This window comes from Amphiprion ocellaris, chromosome 22 (genome assembly GCF_022539595.1).
Source record: "Amphiprion ocellaris isolate individual 3 ecotype Okinawa chromosome 22, ASM2253959v1, whole genome shotgun sequence".
Classification (NCBI taxonomy): Eukaryota; Metazoa; Chordata; class Actinopteri; family Pomacentridae; genus Amphiprion; species Amphiprion ocellaris.
In genome coordinates, this window is record NC_072787.1 from 11399312 (window position 1) to 11419995 (window position 20684).

At 40.5% G+C, this 20684-nt stretch overlaps 1 protein-coding gene across 2 annotated transcripts; it reads right to left on the reverse strand.

Moving 5' to 3' along the window:
- Nucleotides 1-1452: 1452 nt before the first annotated feature.
- On the reverse strand, nt 1453-18083 carry LOC111569747 (beta-1,4-galactosyltransferase 1-like). 2 transcript variants are annotated; one of them, XM_055007293.1, is made up of 3 exons: nt 17655-18083; nt 3884-3980; nt 1453-3763 (listed from the first exon to the last, which is right to left on the reverse strand). In XM_055007293.1, exons 1-3 carry the CDS (start codon nt 18030-18032, stop codon nt 3312-3314), a joined length of 927 nt encoding a protein of 308 aa, XP_054863268.1. In that variant the 5' UTR covers nt 18033-18083; the 3' UTR covers nt 1453-3311. The 2 variants fall into 2 exon arrangements, with proteins under 2 accessions (XP_054863268.1, XP_054863267.1); XM_055007292.1 differs by having other exon boundaries at nt 1453-3980.
- Between the last annotated feature and the right edge of the window lie 2601 nt (nt 18084-20684).

Below are 20684 nucleotides of genomic sequence, written 5' to 3' on the forward strand. Positions count from 1 at the left end.
TATTGTCAGACCTGCGGTGGTATGTTTTGGACACTCAGGTGAAGAGAGGAGCAGAGCTGTCAACTGATCACCACCTAGTGGTGAGTTGGATTTCATGGCAGGGAAGACTGCCGGACAGACCTTGTAAACCCAAGCGTGTAGTGAGGGAACATCTGGCGGAGGACCCTGTCCATGGGGTTTTCAACTCCCACCTCCGGAAGAGTTTCTTCTGCATCCCGGGGGAGGTTGAGGACATGGGGTCTGAGTGTGCCATGTTCAAAGCCTGCATTGCAGAGGCGGTTGTTCGGAGCTGTGGCCAGAAGGCCACTGGTGCTTGTCACGGCGGCAACCCAAAGACTCACTGGTGAACACCAGCAGTGAGGGAAGCTGTCAGACTGAAAAAGGACGCTTTTGGGCCTGGCTGGCTCGGGGGTCGCCTGAAGCAGCTGACAGGTACTGGTCTGCCAAAATGGCTGCAGCTGCGGCAGTTGTGAAAGCTAAAACTCAGCTGTGGAAGGAGTTCGGGGAGGCTATGGAGAATGACTTTTGGTTGGCCTCGAAGAAGTTCTCGCAAACCGTTCGACGCCTCAGGGAAGGGAGTCAGGGCTTTGCTCAGTCCGTGTACAGTCGAGGTGGAGAACTGCTGACCCATACTGGGAACATTGTCAGGCGGTGGAAAGAGCACTTGGAGGAACTCCTGAATCCTGTAAACACGTCATTCCTGGAGGAGGCAGAGTATGAAGACTCGGAGGTATCTTTGCCCATATCCGTGGCAGAGGTTGCCAAGATAGTTAAGAAGCTCCTCAGTGAGACCCCGGGGCAGACCCAGAACCCGCTGGAGGGATTATATATCTTGTGTGGCCTGGGAATGCCTCAGGATCCCCCAGGATGAGCTGGAAAGCGTCGCTGGTGGGAGGGACGTCTGGAATGACCTGCTTTGCCTGCTGCCACTGCGACTCAGCCCCAGATAAGCAGAAGAAAATGGATGGACAGTTTAAGCACTAATTATGTCCTTTAACATAATATGTTATAGAATGAATAGATTATTGTCATTGTCATCCATACTTTTTGATAAAGAAGTTCTGGCTTTACTGCAGTGCACTTTAGATGATGATTGGCTTATTGACGACCAAACAACTTTGTGTGTCTTGATGTAAGTAATTTAAAAACTGTAGACACCGTCAAAAAGTTATGGTGATTGGAAATGAAGATCTGAAAAAGTTAGACATAATTGAGGCACTTTGGCATTTAAATAAATTTCAGTCTGTAGCACTTCATACTAACTAAACCAGAGCTGATTTAAAGCAGAGATCAACATCTGATTATTTCAGTCAAAGAAAAAAAAAGAATTGCAGGATTTTTGCTGTGAGCAAACTATGAGCAAATCTGACACTGTCTTTCCTACTTTCCCTTTTGTGACAAAAGTGACAGGTCAAATTACCTGATATGATCCAAGACAGTTACAATGGAAACTTTTTTTTTTATTATGATTAGTTTATTTCACAGGGACCATGTACAGAAGAATGTTAAACACAAGGTTGGACATTCACAGCTGGATACGTGTTTGACCTTCACTCACACCTGCTGGGCGACCATGAAGACGAGGACAACCAACCAAATAACCCTCCCGGTCGCCATAACAACAACCTGATTCCCAGTCTGGGGGAGGGGCTTCACGCTGCCCATCAGGCCATTCTGCAGCAGGGCGGTCCAGTGGGTTTCCAGCCGTACCACCGGCCCGTCAACTTCCCACTGAAGATCGTTCTGCTCATTGTCTTCATGTGTGTGACACTGCTGCTAGCTAGTTTAATATGCCTTACTTTGCCGGTGTGTGTTGGTCGAGTACGCTATAATCTGTACCAGATTATAGCGTACTCGCTAGTTTCCATCTGCAGTCCTTGGGGCAGGCAAGAGAGAAACAAGTAAAGATAGAAAAGCAATGCATCACATTTGTTTAAAAAAGGATCTCATGTTCTCACATTTACACGATTAAAAAAAAAACAAAAAAAAAACAAAACGTCATTTCAAGGACTGTCAATGCTGACAGGTTTGGTTTCTCCGGATCCATTTTTTATTCTCTTTAGAAAAGTTTTTAAAATCAGTTATTGCCTTTAGTTCAGTGGGAAGCTTATTCCATTCTGTTATTGCTTTGTAGGAGAAGATCGATTGTCCAAAGGCAGTTCTGACCACAAGACATCATCATATATATGGGTACTGTACAGAATGCTATGTTTGCTGCAAAGGTTATGAATAAATATCAACCCCTTCCATCCAAAAGAAACATATACATACACCATTGCATTACTGCCACAATAATAATCATCCAATTGTCATTCTTAAACTGTGACAACCAAAAATAGTGAAAACAACAGTATAAACAATTTTCAACAACAAATGTAATAACAGGTTTCTCACTGACATAGTACCTTTCCCCTGTGTCCCATATGACAACAATAAAAATATAAAAGATGTTGCATTTCTGTCAGACATCCAATAGGAATCAATAGAACTAAATTATGCCAGGTACAAACACTAGGGTGATCGAGCCCTTTCAGTCACTAGGCCCAGACTTTGGAACAAACTGCTCCCTGACATGCGCACCATCGTCGACTTTGGCTTTTTCAAACCCCGGCTCAAAACATATCTTTTCAGACTGGCTTTTAATACTCAGTAATGTGGTGACATTTTATCTTATTTTATCTCATTTTATTTGATTTCATTTGATTTTATTATGTGTTCTATTGTTGCTTTCTTTTAATTTGCTTTTATTTCTAATTTTACTGTTTGATTTTAACTGGAAAGCACTTTGGTCACTTTGAGTGTTGTAAAGTGCTCTATAAATAAATTTTGATTGATTGATTGATTGATTGATTGATTGATTGATTGATTGAAATTAATAATTGTACAAATAAATGTAAAACAAGATATAAAATCCCTTCACCACCATATACTATTTATTCATAGGGACTGGTTTCAAGATAGACTTTGACCTCGATCAGTAATCGTCAGATCTCAGACAGAAATATTAATCTTTGCATCAACCTGTGTAGATCATTTACGAGCCATACATTCTGGATTGTTGTCCTTCCTTAAAGTGGCAGACCTGAGTACTTCTGCTATCACATAAGAATCAGTCCGTCAGCGTGACTGTATCCTGCTTTCTTTTAGGATGCCAGAAGGCAAAATAAAAATAAAAATGTAAAAATCACTGGTTTAATCTTTGATAACGTGTTGTATTTTATCTCTAAATACCTCAACATACCTTCAAATTTTAAAAAAATGTTATGTCTCACTCAAATTTATCAAATGCCAAATGTAGTTTTAAATGTTTTTTAGCTTGCTGGAGCCTGAATATCCACAGTGATAAAAGTGTACAATGCACCCTTCACAATCTCCTTGACTGTGTATTTCAGGGAATTAATCCCATCTTCATCCATGGTCGTCTCTGTGTGTATCAGTTTTTCAGGATTCTTTGGATTGGCCTCATTGTGCAAGTCTCTGTTATGTTTGATCATCTTGTACTTTCCAGTTTCAGAGTCAGGCCGAGAAATGGACATCCCACGGAAGAGGGTTCGCTTATAGATATCGTCATCCTCACCACCCCAGCCCCAGTAAGTGTTAGGGAAGCCATTAATTTTCAAGAATTGATTCTTGAAAAATGAAGAGACCCCACCGAAGATGGTGTCATAGGGTAAAATAAAGTTAAATTTGTCGATAGCCACACTCAAGTGTCTGGGATTGTCAAAACATTTGTAGATGTTGCGGTCATCTAGGGGAACCAGGTCTACGTCAGAAAAGACAAAGCAGTCATAATCATATTGCTTCAGGGCTTCAACATATCCTGCATTCATCAGTTTAGCCCGGTTGAACACTCCATCTCCATCCTGGTTGATGACATACACACCATAGTCCAGCTGCTGCCGCATCAATATAGGATGGAGATAATACAGCCATTGTTTCAGGTGCACATGCCGATTTCGGAATGGGATGATGATTGCCACCTAATCAAAAGAAAATGAAGGAATAGGAATGAAGGAATAAATAATGATAACAACAACAACAACAACAACAACAATAATAATAATACATTTTTTTTGTATAGCACTTTTCAAAACACTCAGTTCAATTCAATTCAATTCAATTCAATTCAATTCAATTCAATTCAATTCAATTCAATTCAATTTTATTTATATAGCGCCAATTACAGTCAAATTGTCTCGAGACGCTTTACAGAACCCATATGCCTGACCCCCAGAGCAAGCCAAAAGGCGACAGTGGCAAGGAAAACACCCTTTTAACAGGGAAAAAAACCTCGAGCAGAACCCGGCTCTAATGTGGGGGGACCCATCTGCCTGCTGGCCGGGTGGGTTGAGAGGGACAGACGAGGTAGAAAGGTAGAGATAGAGGGGTAGAGGTAGAGATAGAGGAATACAGATAGAGGAATAGAGGTAGAGGGGAAGAGGTAGAGGGACAGAGATGGAGGGGTAGAGGTAGAGATAGAGGGATACAGATAGAGGGATAGAGGTAGAGGGGAAGAGGTAGAGGGGTAGAGATAGAGAGGTGGGGGGTGGGACACAAGGACCATAAAACACAGCCACACATCTGAAGCATCCAGCTCTGGGACCAGGGACACTCGGAGAAAGGACACAGAAAGAAACAGAGTGAATGTAATGCAATAATGGTGTATATATAGTAAATACATAGGTAGTTAGAGAAGGGCTCAGTGCATCCAGAGAGGTTCCCCAGCAGTCTAGGCCTATAGCAGCATAACTAGGGGCAGACTAAAGGGACGTCAAGAGGGGAAGTCAGTTTTGCAAATGAAAACACCAGCTCACCCCGTCAGGGTCCCCCAGTCAGCCCTAACTATAAGCTTTGTCAAAAAGGAAGGTTTTAAGCCTGGTCTTAAAAATAGAGAGGGTGTCCGCATCCCGAACCCAAACTGGGAGCTGGTTCCACAGGAGAGGCGCCTGATAACTGAAGGCTCTGCCTCCCATTCTACTTTTAGAGATTCTAGGAACAACAAGTAAGCCTGCAGTCTGAGAGCGAAGAGTTCTGCTAGGATAATATGGTACTATCAGGTCTTCAAGATATGATGGAGATTGGTTGTTACAAATACAATGACTTCAGTCTTGTCTGAATTTAGTAGTAAGAAATTATAGGTCATTACAGGTCTTTATGTCCTTAAGACAATCTTGCAGTCTAGCTAGCTGATTAGTTTCATTTGGCTTCATAGATAAATACAATTGAGTGTCGTCAGCATAACAATGGAAATTAATACAGTGCTTCCTAATAATATTGCCTAAGGGAAGCATGTATAATGTGAACAGTATTGGTCCTAAGACAGAACCCTGAGGAACTCCATGATTAACCCTAGTATGCTCAGAAGAGTCATTGTTGACATGCACAAACTGGAACCTGTCTGATAAGTAGGATTTAAACCAGTCCAGTGCTGTCCCTTTAATGCCAATAGAATGTTCTAGTCGCTGTAATAAAAGTTTGTGGTCGATTGTATCGAATGCTGCACTAAGGTCCAATAAAATAAGTGTAGAGACCAGTCCATTATCTGACGCTATGAGCAGGTCATTAGTAACTTTCACCAGAGCTGTTTCTGTGCTATGATGCACTCTGAAGCCTGACTGAAACTCTTCAAACAAGCTATTCCTTTGTAAATGTTCACATAATTGATTTGCAACTGTTCTTTCCAGAATTTTGGAGAGAAATGGGAGGTTGGAAATTGGTCTATAGTTGGCTAAAACATCTGGATCTAGAGTGGGCTTTTTAAGTAAAGGTTTGATTACAGCAACCTTAAAAGCCTGTGGTACATAACCTGTTACTAGAGAGAGATTAATCAGATCTAACATTGAGGAATTAATTAAAGGTAAAGCCTCCTTGAACAGTCTAGTTGGGATAGGATCTAAAAGACATGTTGATGGTTTGGATGTAGAAACTATTGAAATGAGTTCAGAGAGATGTATGGGGGTGAAAAATTCTAAATATCCATCTGGTCTTACAGCCACTTCTAAAGTATCTGTACTCGATGATACATCTGTGACATTTGCAGGAAGGGCCAGATTAATTTTTTCTCTAATCGTAATAATTTTATTTGTAAAGAAGCTCATGAAGTTGTTACTGCTCAAAGCTAAAGGAATACAAGTTTCAACAGAGCTCTGACTCTTTGTCAGCCTGGCTACAGTGCTGAAGAGAAACCTGGGGTTGTTCTTGTTTTCCTCTATTAAAGATGAATAATATGTTGTCCTGGCATTACAAAGAGCTTTTTTATAAATTACTAGACTATTTTTCCGAGCTACATAAACTTCCTCTAAATTAGTGGAGTACCACTTCCTTTCCAGCTTTCGGGACGCCTGCTTTAAAGTTCGCAGCTGGGAATTATACCAAGGAGCAGGTCTTCTCTGAGATATAACTTTCTTTTTTACAGGTGCAACACTATCAAGTGTTGTACGCAGTGAGGCTGCAGCATTATTAACAATATAATCCACTTCTGTGGGGGTAAAATTATAATATTTCCCTTCCATTATATCAGTAAGTGGTGCTGGACTAAATAGAGAGGGTATTATTTCGTTAAATTTAGTCACCGAATTGTGAGACAGACATCTACTGTAATGATATTTATTCTTAACTCCTATACAATCTATTGTTGTAAACTGAAATGTTATCATAAAATGGTCAGAAAGAAGAGGGTTCTGGGGAAATACTGTTAACTGTTTGATTTCTATGCCATAAGTCAGAACGAGGTCAAGGGTATGATTAAAACTATGAGTTGGTTTATTTACATGTTGAGAAAACCCAGTTGAGTCTAATATGGAATTAAAAGCAGTCGTAAGGCTGTCACTGTCCACGTCAACATGAATGTTGAAGTCACCCACAATAATGACTTTATCTGAGCTGAGCACTAAATCAGATAAAAAGTCTGAGAATTGAGATAAAAACTCAGAGTAAGGAGCAGGAGGACGATATACAACAACAAATAAAACTGGTTTCTGAGCTTTTAAATCTGGATGAGAGAGACTGAGAGTAAGATTTTCAAATGAACTGTAACTAGGTTTAGGTCTCTGGTTCATTTTTAAGCTAGAGAGGTAAATTGCTGCCACTCCTCCTCCTCGGCCTGTGATTCGAGGAACGTGACAGTTAGTATGACTAGTAGGAGTTGATTCATTTAGACCAGTGGTTCTCAAATTTTTTCTGTCGGGCCCCCCTTCGGAGGACAAAAAACTTCCGCACCCCCCCACCCATAACTTTGTGTGTGTATATATATATATATATATATATATATATATATATATATATATATATATATATATATATATATAAAAAAACTGTTTTAATATTAAAATGTGAATATGCAGGGCTGTGTTATTTTATCTGATTCCATTTTGTTGTTTTTCACAGTAAAGATCAGGGGTGTCAAACTCATTTTAGTCCAGGGACCACATAAAGCCCAATCTGATCTCCAGTGGGCCCCACCAGTAAAATCACAGCATAATAACCTATAAATAACCACAACTCCAACTTTTCCCCTTTGTTTTAGTTTTTTTTAAAAAAAAGTACATTGTGAAAATATTCAGATTTAATGAACTATCTTTTTACAAAACATTATGAACCTGAAATTTCTTACGGAAAATACGTTCGGTTTCAACAGTAGCCTATTATGCCTCAGTTCGTCATTTACACATGCATTCTAACTGCCAGATAACAGTTTATCTACAAAAACACAAAACATTCAGTCACAGCTATCTGGAACTGAACAATCTAGTATTTTACTTTATGATCAGAACAACTTGTCAAGGTCTAGAAATTATTTTAAATTTACAGTTTTACAAATTTACCATTTACAGTAATTTTTATCCGACCTGCGGGCCGAAATGGACCGTCTGGCGGGCCGGTTTTGGCCTGCGGGCCGTATGTTTGACATCGCTGGTAAAAATAATCGGAGGAGATGAGAGGAGTATGTGACGTGATCAAGTACGCTGGTGTTCCGACTGCACATTAACGATGCGTTCTCCCGTTCTCTGGAGTCTGTACTTCGGAGTCTGAACGGCCAGTGCATATACCGTAGATATATACAGAAGATCATTATTATTATTATTTATATCTATGGCATATACATTCTATGGGGTCAGCACAATTTCAGTATTGTTGTACGCTGCGAAAAACATGCCGACGTTAAAACAATAGTTTAGCTAATTAGTTCCGTGTTGAAGGACCTTTTCCTCCCAGTCGCTCGCGCCCCCCTTGACATGCCTCTGCGGCCCCCGAGGGGGGCGCGCCCCACTATTTGAGAAACGCTAATTTAGACTAACATATTCTTCCTGCTGCAACCAGGTTTCAGTCAAACAGAACAAATCAATCTGGTTATCAGTTATCAAATCATTTACTAACAGAGATTTAGACGAGAGAGATCTAATATTTAACAGACCACATTTAATTGTCCTGTTTCTTCGCTCAGTTGAAATAGTGGTATTAATTTTAATTAGATTTTTATGGTTACTATGTCTTTTGTTTATTTTTGATTTGCGTAATTTATTGAATTTTGGTGGTCGGGGGACAGACACAGTCTCAATAAAGCTAACCTAATTACTGGAGGGTGACAGCTGAGAGGAAACTGCAGAGAGGTGTGGAAGACTACAACTCTGCATCCTGGTCTGAACTCTGGGTTGTCATGCTTTAGGAGTTCTAATAAAATCAGCCATATTTCTAGAAATGAGAGCTGCACCAGCCAAAGTGGGATGGATGCTGTCTCTCCTAATCAGACCAGGTTTTCCCCAGAAAGAGCTCCAATTGTCTATAAAGCCAACGTCGTTTGCAGTGCACCACGTAGACATCCAGCGGCGAAACGATGCCATACGGCTAAACATATCATCACTGGTCAGATCAGGCAGGGGTCCAGAGAAAACTACGGAGTCCGACATGGTTTTGGCAAAGTTACACACCGATGCCACACTAATTTTGGTGACCACCGATTTGCGTAACCGGGTGTCATTACTGCCGACATGAATAACAATCTTACTGTATTTACGATTATCTTTAGCCAGCAGTTTCAAATTTGCTTCTATGTCGCCCGCTCTGGCCCCTGGGAGGCATTTTACTATGGTCGCTGGTCTCGCTAGCTTCACGTTTCTGACTACGGAGCTGCCAATGATCAGAGTTGGTTTCTCAGCGGGTGTGTCATTGAGTGGGGAAAAATGATTAGAAACGTGAAGCGGTTTGTGGTGTGCCGGGACAGCGGGCTTGAGCTTCGGACTACGTTTCCTACGAACTGTCACACAGCTACCCTGACTTCCCGGCTGCTCGGGAGCTGCTAGGGGACGGCTAGCAGAAGCTACACTAGCAGAAGCTACACTAGCAGCTATGCTATTGCGGTCCGCACCGGCTAAGGGGGCCTGGCTAACAGCTAGCGGGGTGTTTTCCATGGTGCGGAGCCGCGCTTCCAATTCAGAGAGCCTCGCCTCCAAAGCTACAAACAGACTGCATTTATTACAGGTATCGTTATCACTAAAGGAGGCAGAGGAGTAACTAAACATGTGACACACTGAGCAGGAAAGAGAAGGAGAGGAAGAGGGAGAAGCCATGCTAAGTGCTAGGCTAGCGGACAGAGATAACAGATTAACTTAGAATTAAGTACTGAGAGGGTGCGTGAAGAAAACGAGTGTATGTTACGATTCAAATATTACCGCTACACAGATTTAATGAATATCAAATTAGATGGAGTGGATAAGCTACAACAGTCACAGAACACAACACAGCTAGTGATGGTCCTCTGATACCCGAAGCTTCGACACATGCGCTGTAGCTCATGAAGCAAACGTATCGAGCCACTGTGCCGAGGCGTGTTTTGGTCACGTGACTCATGACGTTTGAATCACTTCAGTGACGTTTGAAGCACTCAACTGCTTCGAATCACCTGATTGGTTCGGTTTGTTATGCGACTCACTGGGCGGGATCGAGTGTGTTCCGGGATAGGAGATCCCTTAGTGTCGTTCATTTCAATGATTTTCCGCAGAGTAGGTTGGTTTTGTTGCTGTCGTTAGTTGCTTTGACTTAGTTGCTTTGACAATTAGTAGTGTATATATAGATATAGATGGATGGATGGATGGATGGATGGATGGATGGATGGATGGATGGATGGATGGATGGATGGATGGATAGATAGATAGATAGATAGATAGATAGATAGATAGATAGATAGATAGATAGATAGATAGATAGATAGATAGATAGAGCTGCAGCAGGAGCCAATCAGGAAAAGGTCCTGTGCATGGCATAATTTCCATTTGCTGCCGGGTAACAAGATAACTACAAATGTTATTTTTATTTCACCGGTATTTACACTGGAAAACTCAGGGCAAGCCCTCATGTACAATGATGCTGCTGTAGAAAATATAATTACACTATTGTTGTCCTTGAAGTGCATGCCTGTAGGAGCCAATGCCCAATTTCAATGGAATGGAAAATTACTTGAATGCATTCAAATTATTATTGACTTTGGTAAGTGATTGTTTCACAGGTCCAGTGTATGCTGTGTGATACCAGGCTCATCTGTGCTGTGTGAACAGGTTTTTTTCAGGGCTGTGGAGATAGTAAAAGAAGAAACCCCTTGAGTCCGAAAACTGTTGATAAATTGTTATTTCTATATAAAAAAATCATATCCAGTTACACAAGCACACCCACTGATCTGTTTTCAAGCACACCCTCTTTACCAACCTCTTTACCAATTAACACCATGACATACTTTATCAAAATCCACAATATAATCTGTATTTGCACCAGCCCCATGTGAAAATTACATCAGTCTGTATTTATAGAGCACATCTCATGAATGTAGCAGCACTGTTTAAATGTTTCATAACACAGAATATAAGTGAAGAGTATATCGGGTTACAGACAAACATGGCAAATAAGAAACATGCTCTTCAATAGTTATTGTCATTATTATTACTAGTAATATTATCATTATTGTAGCCACTAGCACAGATACAATCATCTAGTGTAGTCAAACAGGAACGTGCATTGCGAATCAAATCCAAAACGATCCATGAACCAATCAGTATGAATCGATTGCACTTCATTTTATTGACCACTAGATGTCCTACTCGAGCACTGTGTGTCAGTGAAGCCTCGAGTAATTGAACCATGTTTTGAATGAAGTGTCGAAGCTTCAACAATATGGAGGACTAAAAGTGCCAAAATTAAATAAATAAATACATCATTAAATAATTAATTAAATGTCATTAATTAATTAAAATTGGAATTAAATATTTCATTAATTAATTAAAATTGGAATTAAATATGTCATTAATTAATTAAAATTGGAATTAAATACTTAAATGTGTTATTAAATAAATATATCATTAAATAATTAAATATGTCATTAATTAGTTAAAATTGGAATTAAATATGTCATTAATTAATTAAAATTGGAATTAAATACATAAATGTGTTATTAAATATGTCATTAATTTATTAAAATAACAATTATTTTAAGTAAAAAACATATTTCATTATTTCACGATTTAATTAATTATTTCATGGTCCTTGTGTTGCAGTGGATCATGAATTAATTTTATCTGTCAACCTCGCCCGTCAAAGTCCGTGGGCGGGACTAACGTGAATCTAGTCTAATCCACTGCTTTTGTCTGCCTTGAAACCGGAAGTAGAAGTCTTTCTAAACATGGAGGCTGTGTAGAGGGAGAGTCGCTGTGAACTTTCTAGAGAGTTGGTGAGAGATATTTTAGACCTTGCAGAGTATGTGGAAGCAGGACCTGCTGACCGCGAGCATGTAGCGTGTAAAGCAGAGGAATTTATTGAAGTTGTTGAAGTTATGTCCGCACTTTCCGACCAAGATGTTGACCGTAGAGTGACTGCAAATTTAGAGGAAGTACTCCGCCGGTTTTCTGGTACCAGGGTGCAACAGGAGCACACACAGGGACCAGGGCGTTTGGCATACCGAGGGAAGTTCTGGAACATCACGTTCTTTGTGGATTACCAGCCTGTCAAATTGCAGCGATGCTCAGAGTGTCGAGCGCTTTTCCTTTAGGACCTACTCGGCGCGGCACGGCTCCGCTCGTCTTTGTTTAGCCGCGATTCCACAAGCATCTACTCGGCACGGTACGGCTCGTCTCATCTTTGTTTGCGAGCGTTTCCATACGGACTAATTTTCAGCACCTTCTCGGCTGAGGTTCCCAGCGAGCTGAGATGAGCCGATAATGTGGCGTTTACATAGTGCAGGCCACTGATTGGACAGGGAGTGACGACACAGAGCAACTTCAGCACGAAAACAAAATCCTGCATTAAAAAATGACTGTAAACAGCGACGGTGTGCATTGCTCTTCACGAAACTCTCTGTTCTTCATAATTTTAATGTGACAGCCAGACCTGTACCGTGGGTGAATGAAGAGGTCGAGACTTTGTCTTTGGTGGCGGACCAAAGAATACAGAGAGAGCTGGACGGAGAAAGTTTATCAGGAGGTCTCTGAGCGGATGGCCGCTCACATATACAGTAGACTGTATATAAAGAGGACAGAAGCAGTGTAGGGAGAAGCTGAAAAAGCTCAAAAGTGACTATCGGTCCACCCAGGACCACAACGGCCGGCGTGGGTCAACCAGGAGGTGTTGGAAGAGGTTTAATGGAAGCTATTTACTGGCACCGCACCGGCGAGCAACAGGAGGGAGACTCAGCCGCTGCATTTTTGGAGACGTTCGAGGACGGTGAGTGTTTGTGACTTCAAGAAACTTATACATCATTTATTCCATTGGTGGCAACCTTCTTTTAAGCAAACAAGTATTTTTAGAAAGTAACGTCGTTGTCTCCTGTAGCAGACAATAAGATAGCTAGTTAGCCATCGGCGCTAACTCCGTGCTCTGCTTGTATTTCGTGCTGCTGTTTCTAACGTTTAGCTCTCAGAAGCTAATACTTCAGTCAGCATGCCGTGTTTTTCTTGTACTTAGAGTGAGTGTTTATTTCTGTTCAAGAATCCCTTTCCACATGCGAAGCCTACTCCACCTCCGTCGCGGAGCCCCCGGCTGCCCTGTCTCCTCTCCAGCACCAGCTCGGACACCGACACCAGCACGTCACAGCAACGTCTTATCACCGGTAAGACACGGTAAACAGAGAGCATGGTTGATTTTCGTATTATTATTACTACAGGTGTAAATGCCTGCAAGCATGATCAGAACAACGAGACCAATGACCAAGAATTGAGGCAGGTGTAAATGCAAACTGTGCAGCAGCCAGCTCAGGAACGCCTGATGAAAGCTACATGTAGCTACAGTGACACATAAACAGAACACATGCAGCTGCATTTATTTTCCATTGATTTAACAAGTAAGTCACTCTAATTAATTTACGTTCTGGTGCGGTGTAGTATTGCAACCATTCTTCTTATAGTCACTAGGTAGCTGTGAAACTGAATGAAAATATACATAAAAATGAGAAAACACAGCTCTTCTTAGCAACTCCAAAATGTGCACAGGATGAAATGAAGTTCACACCACGTCGTTTTTGTTTGTGGTGGAGCAGTTACTGCTTGTGCTTTGGTTAAAGCGAAGAGTGCCAGAAGTTTATTAAAGTATCAAAGACATGATCATGATTGAAAATGGATGGACGGGTGGCTAAACACATCACATCATAGCTGTGGAGTCCTTCCAGCTCCTGGGGACTACAATCTCTCAGGACCTCCTGAAAAAGGCTCAGCAGACGATGTATTTCCTACGACAGCTGAGGAGACATGGCCTGCCACATGAGCTGTTGATCCAGTTCTACACTGCAGTCATACAATCTGTCCTGTGCACCTCAGGATCAACCACACAGCAGGACAGAAACAGACTACAGCCCATAGTACGGACTGCAGAAAACATCATCAGAGACCCCACTCACCCTGGACATTTGGACTACAGTGCCCTGTACACAAAAATCACCACTACTGTGTTTATAGCAATTACCATTTTGCTAATGTGTTCATACATTCCAGTCTAGCTGTACATTTCTGTTTATATTGTGTTCTATTTTACTACTATTTCTTTTTCCTCCCTGTTCCTCTTTCTATTGTTTATTTTTTATTATTCTCTTCCATATTCCTAGGATGACACCAACAGCCGAAACCAAATTCTGTGTATATTGTGTACTTACTTGGCCATTAAAGCTGACTCTGATCACTTTTCTGTCTTTGGTCTAGGCAAGAGGAAAGGGGGCCACAGAAAATTGGACCTTCCTAGCGTACTTGTGGAGATGCAGGCTGAGGAGGAGTGGAGTCATGCCCAGCATGATGAGAACATCTGGTTGCTCCTCAGCGAGGCAAGAGAGAATGAAGCTGCCTTGCAGCGGGAGGAGATGGCCCAGAATACTGCCTTCAACCAGTCATTCCTGGGTGTGCTGGGGCAGTTGGGGTAGCTGGGTAGGCAGTGGGCAGCCGGCGAGTGTGAGCGAGTCCACCTCCCATAGACTTGAGATTTACAAGTGCTGGTCATATAATTAGAATATCACGAAAAAGCTTGTCTTTTGGACAACTGTCAGGTCAGTAGTCTTCCCCATGATTGTGTAGCCTACAGAACTAGGCTGAGAGACCATTTAAAGGCCTTTGCAGGTGTTTTGAGTTAATTAGCTGATTAGAGGTGTCTTCAATATTGAACCTTTCTACAATATTCTAATTTTCAGAGATACCAAATTTGAGATTTTTGTTAGTATTCAGGTATAATCATCAAAGTTAAGAGAAATAAACATTTGAAATATATCAGTCTCTGTGTAATGAATGAGTATAATATACAAGTTTCACTTTTTGAATGGAATTACTGAAATAATGAACAACTTTTTTCATGATATTCTAATTATATGACCAGCACCTGTAGTTGTATATAGTTTTACTTTTAGCCCTCCACTGTAGGAGAGGCCCACCACAGTTTGTACTTTTCACATTGTAAATAGTTTTGATTTTGCTGCTGACTAATAAACTATTTTGTGACTTATGTGATTGCATCATAACTTTTCATTTTGTCTGTTAAGACACTGGTAGGAAAAGAGTCAACAGTCTGAACCAAACAATTCTATATTCCCTAATAATGTATTTGTGTTTAATGGGATTTAACATGTTTTAACACAAACTCCTTTATGGTTCATAATTCTGGTGACTGAATTACACCAAAGCAATACTGATTTATCAAACTGGTATTTTCTTAAAACAGCTGTTTTAATGTTTTGGCGTTTAATTTTTTATTTAATCTTGCTAACCTTCACAAACAAACAATAGCATAGACACATCTACAAAAGTTTATTGTCAGAATTGCATTAAAGAAAACAATAGCAGTCCGGGGACAGAAAAACAGAAGTATAACAAGAAGAATAACTTTGCATGACACGTAGTGCATCAGTGCATCCTGTACATCTCTGCCCTCCTCCTCTACACCTTGTGCCACTGCAGGCTCATGTGCTGCTGCTTCAGGTAAATCCCATGAAGTCTCATCAGAGAGCATCTGAAACACATACACAGCATACATATTTTAATACCTAATAGCGACAAACTGCAGCCATTACAGGGTCGTTCACAGGACTGATACACGATAGCTAGCGAACTAGCATTAGCTTACCCTCATATGTCGTCTCGTTCATATCCTCGTCTTCAGCTTGATACTGCTGTATCGCCTCCCAAACTCTCCTGTGTGTCTCCTGAGTGTTTCGACTCGCCGCTCTCAGCTTTCTCCGACTCTTCTATTACTCTGAATCTGACAGAAAGCCACAGACCGAGCAGCAGGTGTACTATCGCCTCCATGTACATTGTTGCATTGCGTTTGTGTCGCACAGAAATGACGGTAAGGGACTTTCGGGCCACCGTGCTATGACGACTCAACCCACGATGAGGTGGTACTCAATGTAATGGAAAAACAACTAAACCGAGACGAGCCGTGGCGCGCCGAGTAGATGCTAAAGGAAATGCTAAAGGAAAATTTGTCTTGCACCGCATGTATCAACATTTGGGAAAGAGGACCGAGTCTTTAGCGGTTGCTAATAAAGTTTTGTTTTATTGAGTATCCAAACCAACGTAGAGGTGAATAGCGCCACCCAGTGTATCGGAATGTGTTCACAAGCTCTGCGTCAATCCATTATCTGGAATCGATTTGCCTTGACTTGATGTGCAGGGTAACCAATCAGGTGTTAGGATCCGCCCACCGACTTTGACAGGCGAGGTTGACAGATAAAATAAATTCATGATCCACTGCAACACAAGGACCATGAAATAATTAATTAAATAGTGAAATAATGAAATATGTTTTTTACTTAAAATGAATTGGTATTTTAATGAATTAATGACATATTTAATAACACATTTATGTATTTAATTCCAATTTTAATTAATTAATGAAATATTTAATTCCAATTTTAATTAATTAATGACATATTTAATTCCAATTTTAATTATTTAATGAAATATTTAATTCCAATTTTAATTAATTAATGACATATTTAATTAATTATTTAATGACGTATTTATTTATTTAATTTTGGCACTTTTAGTCCTCCATACAACAAAGCCTCGATCAGCCATCACTAAACACAGCGCTACAACAGGAAGTGACGCAATACGCTCACCGTAACGTCAGACGTCAGCAGGGAAATCCAGCAGGACATCAAAGTACATGCATAACAGTGTTTTCTCAAAGATGCTTTACATAAAAATCAAACATTAAAAATAAAACAAGTCATAAAATACATCATAAAATGCCCTTTTGTCCATTTTTAAGTAAAAGAAATGCATGATAGTGTGAAAATTATTTTCACCGTCTACACCCCAAACTGAGTATTTTTTTTGGCCCTGTTAAATGAAATTCTTGCTCATTGTAGATTGATATTTACCTGTAATATAAAGTGTGGCTAGACGAGAGACAGAGAGAAAACTCCACAATGTCTTCTGGGCAGAATGGCAAAGTTATAAACCTGAAGTTGAACTTCTTGAATGATCTAACTTACAAAAAATTTAAATACCAAGAATCAGCATCTACAATTTTTTTCAAGTGTCATAAGGTGTTAACAATGCTGGGGAAAAAAATACTATATTATACTATAGATTTTTGAAACTTAGTTTCCATATATGTCTCCTGAAGCTCAGTCCAGTTCAGCTGAGAAGTCCCTGATTTTTTGTCATGTGACTGTTGGTTACAGCTGAGCTATTCATGGCATCGTGGCTGCAGTGGGAGGTGCAGTTTTTTTCTTTTACCGAATCTCATTCATACAAATCAATAAGTAGAAGTATTTGTTCTCAGTTAGGAATAATGTCAGATCTGCAGCTCAGATTTGCTCAACATATGATGAAGAGTTGAAATTGCTTTAAATTAATCAAACACTATATACTATGTTCAGGCAATCCAGTTATTTATGTGCTGTATGAATTTCTCTCATATTTCATATTGTATGCCCTTGTACAGTCAGGCTCTAAAGTTAAGGGTTAGGTAAGGTCCAGTGACATAACTGCCACATCACATGTATCCAAAGCCACGACAGCAACACAGTAACTTAACTACGACTAATACTTTTAGTTGAGATATCCATTTTTAAAATAAATTCCACTATTATAAAAAATAGTAAACACTTCCAAATCAAGCAGTTGTTTTTTATCATTATTTTCACTTCTTTTAAAAAATAAATTCATTTGCTTCTCCACTCCTTCACCTACCTTCTGTATTGCGATGCAGTCTGGCGGCTTGTACCTTCCTCCCTCCTGGAGAGCAGGACTGATCTCCTTTATCACCTCTTCCAAAGTCAGACTTAAGTTAAACTTCACTTGGAGAGGTCCCAGAAGATTTGGAGGGGGGTCAGTACAGGGTCCCAAAGTCTTGTTCATAGAGGCCGGCATATGTGTCGTTCCTTGGCCGACTTTTGGGTCTTCAGTCTCTTTTACCCTCCTGGAAAATGAATATTTTCCATTTGCCACAGGATATGTTGTTGTTAAATAGGTCAAAAAGCTGTCTTTGCTGTAGAGTAAAACCCCAGCAAAAGACACCAGACTGAAGAGAATTAAAGCTACCAAGAAGCTGAAGAGTTTTCTCATCATTTTTGCTGTCCTAAAAATTGCGTGTTGTGTGGCCCAACCTGATCTGTTTAAACAAAACAAGATCATTTGATTGGGAACGCCTTTGACGTGCAAAGAGGAATGCAGGCATTCCTCTTTGCACGTCAAAAGTGTTCCCAGTGAAAGAACCAGCAGATTGTTTTTTAATTTTCTTTGATGATCTTCTTTTGTTCAGTCAGATCAGGTTGGGCCTCACACCTGTGGCTAATAATCCTGATTGCATCATTTATTTTGTGTTCAATGTGAGAATGTAGTGAGAGGTTCAGTTTCAGGTGGATTACTGTGTGTTTGAGTATGTGAACAACATTGCTTTCAGTTCCTTGTATGAACTCGTTTATTGTGTATCTGACTTCCAAGAGCTTTTAGACTAAGCAAAAAGGTTGTTATGTTGTTGGAATGTATGTTGGTGTTGTTCTGATGGGAGGCTGCTGAGGGTCTGAGTGTTTCTGAGAACAAACCCGAGTTCAGCTTGAAGTTCTGCTCTGGATCTGTTCCACTGAACTCACAAACTAACACACAACACAGCAGTGGACGTGCTTCTATGTTGTGTTTTTTCTTGGTAAGACAAATAGTTGTCTGACTCGTTCTTAACCATGCAGGAAGCCTGTGTTAAGTTGTGACTATCCCCAGTTGACATGGGCGTGTTTCCTGAACAATCACCAGGTGTGAAACACCTGACAGGATGGCAGTGATCTATGTGGATGAAGCGTAATGCTTGCAGAGCTGATCGGTAGCACAATGAGTAAAACGGTGGCCTCGTAATTTTAGCGCTGGATTACGTGGTTTCGAATCCTCTCACCATACTTGAAAAATACGTGTTTTTTTTATTTCGGCCCGCACGTTTCTTTTTACTGTCTGTAGATGATATTTACATGGATACAGACTTTATTAAGTAGTGATGCCGACGTTTTTCGGCGAGGTCTTCTTTATCTGGTATCTTTATTTCACGTAAATCCAGGTCTGATCGTGAGGAATCTGCGGACGAAACATCTGGAGACGGCAACTATCGCCAGTTAACCTGATCACCGGTTAAACTGAAACACCTGCAGTCCTCTTTGCACGTCAAAGGTGTTCCCAGTAAAAGAGCCAGCAGACTGTTTTTTAATTTTCTTTGATGATCTTCTTTTGTTCAGTCAGATCAGGTTGGGCCTCACACCTGTGGCTAATAATCCTGATTGCATCATTTATTTTGTGTTCAATGTGAGAATGTAGTGAGAGGTTCAGTTTCAGGTGGATTACTGTGTGTTTGAGTATGTGAACAACATTGCTCAAGTACTCAAATAAGTGTGATCCAGAACATCCATCCATCCATTATCTATACACCGCTTCATCCTCATTAGGGTCGCGGGGGGGCTGGAGCCTATCCCAGCTGACTCGGGCGAAGGCAGGGGACACCCTAGACAGGTCGCCAGTCTGTCGTAGGGCTACATATACAGACAAACAAGCACTCTCACATTCACACCTACGGGCAATTTAGAATAATCAATTAACCTCAGCATATTTTTGGACTGTGGGAGGAAGCCGGAGTACCCGGAGAAAACCCACGCATGCACAGGGAGAACATGCAAACTCCATGCAGAAAGATCCCGGGAAAGCCGGGACGCGAACCAGGGATCTTCTCGCTGCAAGGCGAAAGTGCTAACCACTACGCCACTGTGCAGCCCCGTGATCCAGAACACATAGTGTTAAATAAATACAGCATAAACTGCATTGGGATTTGGATTTCATGTAACATCAATACACGCTTACACACATTTTTCCACTGAAACAAAGCAGCCAGTTTGAGCCACATGACAAACAGTCGATGTTCATTTCAGTGAAATAGCTAGACTCGTACGCATTGACAAATTCAACAGTAAATGTCATTAGTTCAGCTACAAAGCTGCAAATATGTGTGCTCAACTTCTGTTAAAGAGCATATGTATGTGTTTGTCAATCATTTTGTCATTTTTTCCATTAAAGTTCAGAGAGCTGCTGAGGTCACAGTGATGAATTACAGGTTGTTTGTTTGGTTTCAGCTACCGTGTTGTACTTCATCACTTTTGATTCACAGACAGAATCATCAGGACAATGTGCAGCTAGTAAATTAATATTTGGTGTAAAACCAAAGATTTTGAACTTTTGTCTTCTTTAGATCAATTACTAAATATTGGTAATGATACACTATAGATTATATGCACCAGCTGATTATACCTGAAGTACATAAGATGTGACTCTAACAAAGTATTACTGACATTGCTGTAAAGGAAGAACTGTTTTTTTTTTTTTTTTTTTTTTTTTTTACAGGCACATTCCTTAATTTTCCCAGAGCATTGATGGAGATTAAGCCATTTACCATAGTTCACCGTATTAACCCTGGAGATTTGTTTTTGTTTTCATTACTGCTTCAGTTATGTGATATACATGGTTAATATGTTGAAGTTGGCATTCAACTGAACTTGAGTTCTGAGGCATGAAAATAGCCTGAAGTGCAAACCATGATATCATATGTTTGCTTAAATCATAATTCTGTCTAAAAGCGTTCTAATACAAATCATAAAAACCAACCTTTTTAACCCCTAAAAAACTATAAGGTTGTTCTCATATTTACTTTAAACACAGTTTAAGCACCTGATGTCGAATCGCCACCTTATC